We start from the raw sequence: 11,177 nt of genomic DNA on the forward strand, positions 1-11,177 counted from the left end.
GAGCTCCGTGCGCACAGCGCGGAAGTTTCCCGCCCGCGCGAAGCCCCTGGGCCGGCGCGGCGTCCTGCACAGCGCCTGCAGCAGCCCCCGAGCCTAGCGGGGTCCCCCATGGCGTGTTCAGGGCCACCGGCCAGGCGCGGAGCTCCGTGCGCACAGCGCGGAAGTTTCCCGCCCGCGCGAAGCCCCCGGGCCGGCGCGGCGTCCTGCACAGCGCCTGCAGCAGCCCCCGAGCCTAGCGGGGTCCCGCATGGCGTGTTCAGGGCCACCGGCCAGGCGCGGAGCTCCGTGCGCACAGCCTCAGCATAGTAGATATTTAAGTAACAAATAGCTGGAATAGAACAACACTAAGGAGCATGTAAGCAACAGGTATTTTTTCTGAGAAATCTTTAACATCTCCAGTGCTTGGAAACTAGCTATATATGTATTGGTTTATTGTACTTTTGTGTAATCTACTATCTGCAGACATCAAATTATAAAAACCATTTATGTTCATTACCTTGACGCGGCGGTCGATCTTATAGCAGAAAGCTTCATTCCAAACAGGGTTTTTGCTGTTCCTGATGGTTCTGGTCCGAACCTTCTCAGCTGAGGCAGTAGGCAGCCACAGTGTCACATAACAGTCTGAAAGGGTGACTGTATAGGGAGAAGATGAGTACAGTTAAAATGTACCCAGAGAAAGAATTACTGCACAGTGCACGTTTAACCCTAATAAGACAAAGATGGCACAGCTGGGGCTTTCTTCCTAAAATATACAGGGTATGAGTAAGTAATACAATTAAGCACTTACAGGAAAATAGAGACATCTTCACTCATTTGCAGTGCTCATTTCCACCTTTTAATTTTTAGTCAGACTTACTTTTTTTTTTTAATGTTACTTTATATTTGAAATAGCGCTGTACTCCATGTACAGTACATGAACACCTATCCACACTGCATTTTGCTTTATATTCATGACTTTCCAAATGGCTTGAACAGACAACAAACCTCAAAACCTTAAATCTGGGCTGTAGAGACTTATTTTCTATAATTTATTCCCCAGACTTGGGAAGAATCTCATTAGAGAATGAAGAGTTTCAATAACTAAATGAAAGTCTTTAATAAAGTGCTGCCTTAAATAAGGAACAACAGATCTTTTTTGCCAAAAAGCAAAGTGTTCTCCCATCAAAGCTGAAAAGTTTGATTTCTGTACCACAAATCAGAATGTGTCAATTCCATATTCATTCATATATTTGACAAAGTTCTTAGAAGTTATGTATTTCTCAGCAATTCTTTTGGAAAACAAAAATCAGTTTCATCACCACAATTAAATTACTTGTTGTTCAATTCCTTCCTACTATTTTATCTGCAGACTGGAAAGATTCTGCCATCACTCATGTCTGGGGAAGGAAGCCATGAGTGCCACTAAAGACATCAGCTTCTCCTATATTCTGAGTCCTCGGGTTTGAAGGGAGAACTCCAGGGAGTGAGATTTGCAGAACCATGACACAGGCACTGACGGTCTTTCCCTCATACCTGTAATGCAATCTCCCTATTTCACATTAGCAATGCTCAGCCAGTCACATGGTTCTTACAGCAACCTTGTGAGTCAGAAGAGGTCAAATAATTCAACCCATAGTCAAGCCCTGCATCACTCCCAAAACGTGTAACAGTGTTATTACATCATATTAAGAACAATTACTTCATGTATTTCCTCTTTATCTTTCAGTAACAACTGCAGATTTAGATTTTTCTACCAGTCAAGCTGCGCCTTTATTGTGTAGTTAACCATGCTATCACAATTAGCAAAATCTTGATACTGACTGTGGGAAGGAAAGCGTTTCCAGAGAGCGGCCTTAGCCACACCTGATCAGAAGAGCATGATTGATCAGATGTTCAGCAGAGGCACAAGAGTAGGCAGATGAAAATGTAAATGATTAATGGTGATTTAAAGCTACAGTTTCCATTTTCAAAGGGCTTGAGACACACTGACGAAATACTTCACAGTAGCAATAAAAGGATTATGCAAATAAGTACATTGAGAAAACCTGAATTTCTTGAAACTGTTCAAGATCAGGTTGGATATGGGCTTTGAGCAACCTGGTCTAGTGGAAATTGTCCCTGCCCATGGGAGAGGAGTTTGGAACTAAATTATCTTTAAGGTCCTTTCCAAATCAAACCATTCCATGATGATATGATTTGCCCAAGATCTCATAATGCAGTCAGGGTCAAAAACACAGTCTAGTTTTTCAGGCCTATACCCAAACCTATTAAAATTATCTTTTTCTGAAACAACAGTAAGGAGGAATACTGTTAAAGTATACTCTTTTTTCACTGGTGAAGTAAATAGGAACATAAAAAATAAATTGATATATGACTTAACATAAAAACATAACATTTAGACAGACATTTAACATAAGACCAACATTTAACAATAAAAAACAGAAAACTAAGGTGGAGGAAATAAATGCTAACTTAGAATTGTAACAAGCAGCATACTTTTACCATTACAAACAGGTAGAAAAGGGACATTTTCCCATATTGAAAATAGTGAGGTTTCAAGGAAAATTAGCTGAAATGTTTGCCTTTTTTATACCTCAGAAAAGGAAAAGACTGCCTGAAATATCCTTCCCACTGCAGACAAAAAAATGGACAGGTTTTTCACAATAATGTGAGTTTCTTCAACAACAAATTTTCTGTTGAGAAAATACTCTCGCTGAAAAGCTTACAAAACTCTCAGACAGATACACTTTAAACAAATTCTTGGGATGTCCAAGTTCTGAATCTGGGGCATATCAAGGAGGTGAAGGTATGATATTTTTTTGTTCTTGAGACCAGAATACAAAGTACTAAAGCCATATGATACAGCAGATCTGCCAACAAGTTTAACGAAGAAAGATTGCACAATTCACTGTGATAACAAGTGACTGCAAGCAAGTTGTTCCTGAGAAGGACAGCCACAAGAAACCAGAGCATAAGCAGACGATCTACTGGAGTACACAAATATAAAATAATATTAAAATATTTAATAATGCACCAATAATTGTGCATGCAGGTTGGTAGATGCAGTTGCAGTGCTGGCCTATTTGGTTTGTGCAAAATACCATTTAGGCATTTGAACATCTGGATTTTGTTAAATGAAAAGTTATGCATCCAACCATAAGCCCAGAGAATGTATGTTTCTGTACATAAAAATTGGTCTTTAACCTCCAGGAAACCTAGAACTTTACATCTTATGAGGTGCTTTCATCTTGTCTAATGAACCAAGGGAAAACATAAAGAAGCACAGTAGTATTACATTGTAGAAGACTCATGAGTAAGTAACCCGGAATACCACAAGTAAGTGCAGCAGAGATTTGTTCCCTGATAGTAATCAGCCATCCAAAAAACACTGCTTTTAAGCACAACTTCCACGTCATCTAACCACGTCCCTCCTGCCAGAAACCACCAAATTCAACCTCTGATAAGTTTTCCCTCTATTCCTGATCCATCACACAAGTTAAAAACTAAAAATATAGAATGGATTAACTAAAATTTACAGCTGGTTTTCTCAGAAACTATGATGTGCTGCATGAAATTCTGCGGCTACCAAAAGAAAACTGATTTTGAGCCATGTTCAATGAGCTTTTAGGGAATATATTGTGGACTTTTTGTTTTACACCTTTTGGTTTTATTCTTGTGGTCTTTAGATTCAAATTTTCTTATTCTTTTTGTCTTTATTTCACATTTTTCTTTCATGCCTTTCCAACCTCTTTAAACAGATGTTTCACTACTCACATTTCTCCATTAAAGTGATTCAGTGACGTAACTGCATTTTGAAAGACATCTGAACAAGTCTCAATGCACCTAGAAGAGTGTATTATTGAGGACCCACATCTGTGTAATGAAAGCTGTGAGGAAGATCTTCAATTAATTGGAAAATTCAGAATTAAGCCAGTCCTTCCCCTGGGTAAGTCAGTGTCAGATCTGGACAGCAAACAAGGTGTTCTTTCCATCTTTTGCAAGTGTCATTTTCCCACTGAGGATTTCATTTTAAATTTGCTGCCACACACACTGGTTTAACAAGCCAATGCCTACCAGCCTGCAGAGCAGAGACCGTGAATTGTTATAGGGCTTTTCTCAGCTGGATGTCACCAGACTCCCTAGACTTCCCTACTGCAGAGATTTCTTCTGTCCTGGGCTCTCTCACTATTAACTCTTGTGTGATCTGGCTATGACATTTTTCTCTTGTAGTCTCTATTCTAGACATCCTTTTCTCACTTTGCCTCACTATCCCCCACTTAAATTCCTTTCAGGCTCTCACAGTAATGTTCTGTTCATTTTTTTTTCTGACTTTTAAAGTGCTCCATTCTTTAGGTTAAATAAATTTTGAGACACATTGGATTTTATCATAACTTCTTGCATATTTATAAATTTTGCAGAAGCAATAGAATGTTTTTGCTTGTACTTCTGTTATTTTCATAGGCTTTCCCACTACTGCTGATTTTATGTCTGCATTACCAGTTCTCTCCTTTCTTCTATCCAGAAATTCTGTAGGAAATACTCAGGTTTCTTACTTAAAACCACAAGAATTTACATTGTTTACTTAACAGCCCTCTGATCAGCAGCTAAGCATGATGTCAGAAGGGTAGGAAATATATCTAATACATTGAGGTATGAAAAAAAAGACATAAAATGCATCACCTTGCTCGAGTCAGTCTCTTTAAACTGAAGAGCAGAAAAAAAATTTCAGTATCAAACTAAAAATAATTCTTGCAAACATACAGCAATATATCTTTTTACTCCTGCACAATTTGAGAACAATAACATTGTCTAAATATTTTCTTTGAAGAGTTATACGAAACATCCAACAACAGTAGAAGTACTCACACAAGTCTGCCTTCCGGACATTCCTCACTCTTAGTATTTTTACAGTGAGCAGGTTGAAAGGAGATACAGGTGCCTACACAAAAATTAAAAAAAATTTAAAAATATTACATTATTATTACACTCTATAATGAGTGTATATACAGTAATACAGATTACTGTAACCCTAAAGTTCTAAGGATGTAGATAAAACAACAGGTTTAAGGTTGAGCCAATATAATTGCAAACCAACTGGAAGAGCTGGAAAACTGTGAACATTTTTGGTACAGAACTCTCTTCAGGTCTAAAATAGAAGCAACAGATTTCAAAATCACATATGAGTTGAGAATAGGTGCTAAGAGTTTGATTTGAAAAAGATAATTTCTTTCTAACATCGCTTCATTATTACCGCAATAAACATCCTTACAGTATATACATGGGTGCCCTCACCTCTCACACACCACTGCCTGCAGTGGAACAGACCGGATCACCAAACACTGTCACAGTAGCTGTGAAAGTAGAGATAAGGGGCTACCATGCACCAGCAAAAGCTCCCTCAGCAGCACAAGCTCCCTTGCACAGCCTAAAATGCCAGAAATGCAGCTGACAGTGATGAGATACTTCTCATGAAGACTCTGATCCACTTGTGATCTTCAGCCCTGATCCCCTGCAGAAAGTTACAAAAATCATCTCAGAGATGATCTCAGGATTTAACTCATAACTCCACTAGATATCAGACACCTTGGGCTCAGAGATATTAAGTCTATAATAACTCATAACTTCCATGGCTCATACTAATGTGTCTTCATATTCCTCAGACTATAAATTAACCCTTACCCCATTTCACCCTGGAGACAACTACTTTCTCTCTCCCACAATAACATCTCCTCTATTTCATATATACCATCTTTCCTTTTAAAACCAATGTATGTACAGATATCATTTCTCTCAACACATGCTTAAATTGGTATTTAGCTTTGCATTTACTGATTCTGTTTTAGAACAGAAACAGGTTTTCTTGTGCCCAAAAACTTATCTAATCTTTCTCTCCGTACCAATTAGTAAGAACAGATGCTAACTCTACCCAAAAATCATCTCACTCTTGCATTCATAGATACTCTATATGCTAGTAAAGATAATACAGTGTCTTAACAAAAACACATAAGTTTTATTACTTAATACAGGCATAGGAAGTGCTTTTATTAATTATAAGCAGCAAAAGTAAAAATGAGGTACTGATTTTAACTAATAAACTGCTATTACTTCCTTCATACATGATATACGTTTTGTCGAAACATTTGTCCTTCCAACAGTATCACAAGGCTTATCCTGAAGTGTTTCACAATGCTTTGACAAAGTGTCTAGCAACTGGGACCATGACATTGGACACTAATACAGTGTAATGAAGCAGGTCCTTGTCCTCACCAATGAAAACCTCAGCACCTCTGAAAAGGCAGCAGAGATGAAGAACAGCCTCCAAGAAATAGCCTAGGTAATCTCTAGCATATTTTCTTGCACTTCTCTTTGGGTTGGCAAGAGGCCTGAAGATGCAAAGTTGAAGGGCAGTGAGACAGTAACAGGAAGGTCAGAGCAGTCATCAATCTGAGCACCTTTGTTCTACTTTATCTGACCTGACCAAATTCTAGCACAGGGCACAGTTTTATGGTGCACAGTTTGCAAGCCCTTGAATTGTCAGCTGTGGGACATTTCATTCTCAAATAATGTATCACACCATTATCTGCTCCATTATCCCAAATATGGCCACAAAGGATAACTTGGATAGACACACTTTGAAAGAAGATTGCAGTCTTCCATCAAAAGCCACCAAAAGACATCATGTCCAAACTATATAGTTGAAATGCCAGAACTACTTTTCTATATGCATTAAATAGAACTGGGTAAAACACAGAAGCACTCCTAAGCACAGGGACCAACAGCCAAGGCTTGTCTATCCCTGCCAAATCCATTCACATTTGCCACAATTATTCTTGGTCCCTGCTTTCTCACCCAGTAAGTCATAAATATTTTTGTCCTCAGAAGTGCTATTTCAGCAGAAGAGGTGGAGCATATCTCTTATCCAGAAAGGATAAGGCTTGAATCCCTTGACTATAGAAGAATGGACTTGAGCAGAAGTTCCCGATCCCAGGGAAGTGCTATTAACAACTAGACTTGACACCATTTTAAAGGAGTAAACTTTGTTCTGCTCTTTGAAAACAAGCATCTAGACTTTTACTTTGTGAATCTCAAGTGGATAGTGGTATCTACCTGAAGCCGAGTGGCACACAGAGATGGGAACTATGAGAGGTGTTTCTGTTCTTAGCTGTCCCTGGACATAGCTATTTATGCAGTTCCCTGCTCAGCTCTTACAATTCCCATTCTGGTGTATCTTAGTCTCTAAACTTAAAGAAGCAACCCTCAGTGTTTCACTTCAGGTTGTGGAGTCTGTTCCCATGCTAGAGTCTTGAAAGTCAGACCTTATAGCTCCTATCTTTTAGGTGCTTGAATGCTTTGTCATGTCTAGCTGTCAGCGACTTGCTCAAAGTCACACAGAAAAACTAGGGGAGTGTATCTTAAACTGGGTAATCTGCTGGTAATTGGGAAGGACTTCCACATCTTTCCCTTTAATATGATGGTGCCCATATCGCAGGCTGGATAAGTTCTAAAGCCACAGGCCTCCCAGGTCAGTTATTACACACACTTCAACTTTCAGCTTCTATATTTATTTCATCTGTGACACGATTCCTACCTCATAAACCGGAAACACAAGCCAGGCATTTTAATAATCACTTTTGAAACTACTTAAATATATGAGGTTGCAAATGGGAGTCTTGATCACACTATGCTACATCAGTTAAAAATTCAATTAAGTCCTGTGGCACACTTGTGCAATCCTTACATATCTAGTCCATGGGAAGTCAATAGGAGTGTTCATATACGAGTGCTCATCCATATGAATAAGTTACATAACTTATGTGGCTCTAAAACTGCTCTACTTCAGTAAAATTCCAAGCTTAAAAGTTTGTCATGGAATTTTTCCCTAGAGGAGACTAGAGTGAAACTTGTACAATGTTCCCAAGTTACATCAAGAGAAAAGGTAGTTATTAAAGCACACATCTATTGGGAGCATAGCATTCTTCCCTTACTTTCTCATCAAAAAGAAATAGAAATCTCATCAGTACTTTAAAAGCTATGAAGACCAACACAGAAATCACTCACTGTGTCAAGGCTTTAAAACACAGGTCACTGCCTTGCTTCTGACCTTGGTCAGGTATGTGGCACCTCTAAACTTCAAAGAGTTTTGGAGCCTCAAAGGCAGGCAGGATTTCATTACATTACTATGGCTACCACCTCATGCTAAGTCAATGCATAAGAAAGACTTTTCCTTGTACTGCGTATTATGTATTTATTTCAACCATTTTAAAATATCCCATAGCTGGGTCTTATTAGGTCAGTAGAAGTTGCTAAGGTTGTTCCAGAATAAAAACAAACGGAACAGCAGTGACTCAATGCCTGCTTCTTTCCAAGAGCTATGCAAAACTTCTGTGGCTTTAGACTGCAATTTTCATGTGTTTTTTTTTTTCTTCTCTTCCTGTTTGTAGCTTTAGAACTAGATTTGTGTGTTAGAATAAATCCAAATCTTAGAAGAGAAACCAAGTCAAGCATTTTCACATTGATGTGTTTTGTTTCTCAAGACTATGGTTGTCTTTATTAATTTGATATGGCATAGTAATTTGAGTGATCTAAAAAGTGTTACTTTTTTGACTATCAGCATAAGGGCACTACCAAAATTTTCTCACCAGGTATTTTACATATTCACCTTAATTTAGATAGCCACTCAAATTGAAATCACACAAAACCTATGGATTGCCCTGAAACTGACTCTGAAAATGAAACTCATTTCCTTAACAGAGCCACTGAGTAACAAAAACCAATTCAGGTATAATAGGTTTATATACTTATCATAAATACCGACTGTTATAGTGGGGAGGGGGGGAAGGAGAGAAAAAAAAAAAGAAAAAAGTTCAGGTCATTCCTGATTTTTACCTCTGTGAGCCTTGGAGATTCAGGGCAGCAAGAAGGACCTCTAGGTCTTACTTTAAATTGTACATACTGTATTCAGGGCCGTCCTGCCACCCTAAATATATCCTAAAGATAAGAGACACTATCTAAAGCCACAGAACTGCATAGGTTTCATACCTACTAACAATGTAAAAAGCACTAAGCCTTAAAAAACCCTGATTGATCCTCTAAACACAGGCTAGTTTTACAGGACTAAAAGTAATGATTTTTATGATTCTAGCATACTTCTTAGGGATGTGAGACTATACAGAGAGGCCTACACATCATTTTAAAAGCTAGTTTTTGAAGAAATTCTGCAGTTTTTGCTTTACCACAGCATTTCATTTTGAACAGAGAAGGTTCTCAGGCACAACCAGGCATCAGATAACTACCAATAACAGCAAATCTTCACAAAGCAGATTGAATTTACCACCACTGAAGAGAATCTCTGTATCACTCTGAATCCCACGCATGGAATCAAAGCCCTAAACAAACCAGGCTGGGAAACCCCCGTGTCACTGAAGCAGGGGCAAGAGTCCATCTTTCTGACTACAGATTCCCAGAGAGTTACAACTGATATGGCAGCCCCAAACCCACTGCAAATGTCAGAAGACAGACCCATCCTGTTGCCACTGCCGTTGTTCCCCTTCACTGAATCATAGCAGCTTATCTGATATATTTTCTTTTATGCTAATACCTCTTAACATAAATGGCTGCTAATTGCCCAGGGAGCTTTCCTTTGCCTGTGCAAAGAATTCATCCTCAATTCAGCATTTACAAGATACCTTTTGCTCTTTTTTTGCATTCAGAAAAGTCTGGGCACTGCTCCCACCCCTAGTAGGCTAGATGAGATCACACTTGTCAGGAGTCTGAACACAACACACTTATTCTGCAGTTTAACCTGTTCTGACATTATGTTTTTAAACACCGTGTTACACAGAGAATTGCAAGCTCTATGACAGGTCATTACACTGCAAAGAACGACTACAAGAAATACCAGAGCACTAAGAACAACTGAAAGACCCGTTTGAATGGTCTTCTTATGAAGGAATAAAGTGTAAGAAAAGGTGGTGTTTCAGCCAGAGAAATCAGACCCCCCCGCCAAAAGAGGGAGGAATTAAAAAATTAATATAGGTGAAGTACAAATCAGGCCAGATAAAGTGCAACACCGGCATCATAAGCATCAGACACCAACAGAGACCAGACTATTTAGAGCTTACACAAAGGCATGGCAATATTTAATCTACAAAGTTGAGTTTGCAGCTCAGCTTTTAAACACCCAGTAAAAATTGCCCCGAGCCATTGAATTCCTAACATTTTTTCTGGTGATCTACATTCAGCTGGACAGCTTTTAATGAAGGGCCAGCTAATTGCTACCTACCGTTCTCAACGCTGGTGCTGAGGTGCCCGTAAAAGTCTAGGAAAAACAACACAAGGCAAAGTTAAGAAAACTAAACTACAGGTTAAATCCTTACTTTAGGCTGACATTTCAAAATATCTCACATTCACATATTTAGAGCTATGCTTATTAACAACATTTGTTAGGTGCTTTACCAACCACCATCATACCATCACAACTCTCTGCCAGCTTCTTATTTCCTTGACATGAAGCTTTTTTTTTTTTAAGGAAGCACAACAAGTAACATAGTTAGCCCTAAAATGTAGCTTGAAAGTGCTGGTGTGCCATGAAGTTCTGTAAAAGGCTAGACTAGGAAAGCCATCTTTGCAACAGCATCTGAGGAAAAGCAAACTAGATTTGCCCATACAATCTGAACCACTTGTTCTCCTCTGTGATCAACTTCACTGGAATATCAGGCAATTTTACCCACTTTCTGCTTGCTATCAGCTTCTTTTGCTTACCTCATTTGAACTTAAATTTGATCCCATTGCAGTCTCAATTGCATATAAGTCCAATATCAAAAGTTTCTGAGTCGTATGTCTGGCAGGAACTCCTCATGCAGGTTAGGGGTGGAGGAATAGGGATTTTATGATGAGGCTCTCCTGCCCCACCCCTTCATTATTTCCCGTCATTAGGCAGTCCCCTCCCTGATTTTTGCAGCCAATTAGAGCACCTCAACTGAGTCAGCAGAATAAAAAGCAATTCCTTTTCTACCCACCATGAGGTTTGGGGACGACGCTGAAGCCCCTTTCTGCCCAGGGTTTTCTTTCTTGAAATGCTACTGCAAATGAAAAGTTTTACATTCATGCAACAGCCCTAACCCCCAAGCAAAGTGCTTCTGATCAATTAAATCACAGCTTTTGGAGGATCTCTACACCGCCAGAACCATACTACAGGG

General features: G+C 39.1%; 1 protein-coding gene across 1 annotated transcript in view; it reads right to left on the reverse strand.

Moving 5' to 3' along the window:
* LOC113979386 (cytosolic phospholipase A2 epsilon-like) overlaps positions 1-10,767 on the reverse strand; it is a 37,170-nt gene extending 26,403 nt beyond the window's left edge. Inside the window, exons 1-4 of the mRNA XM_027706793.1 lie at positions 10,741-10,767; positions 10,262-10,297; positions 4,846-4,918; positions 497-633 (exon numbers count right to left, since the gene is read on the reverse strand). Of these exons, the coding sequence (XP_027562594.1) occupies positions 497-633; positions 4,846-4,918; positions 10,262-10,297; positions 10,741-10,767 (273 nt within the window). The remainder of the gene's footprint in view (positions 1-496; positions 634-4,845; positions 4,919-10,261; positions 10,298-10,740) is intronic.
* Between the last annotated feature and the right edge of the window lie 410 nt (positions 10,768-11,177).

The sequence above is a fragment of the Neopelma chrysocephalum genome, unplaced genomic scaffold, assembly GCF_003984885.1.
Source record: "Neopelma chrysocephalum unplaced genomic scaffold, ASM398488v2 Primary Assembly neopelma1_24, whole genome shotgun sequence".
In the NCBI taxonomy this organism is placed as follows: domain Eukaryota; kingdom Metazoa; phylum Chordata; class Aves; order Passeriformes; family Pipridae; genus Neopelma; species Neopelma chrysocephalum.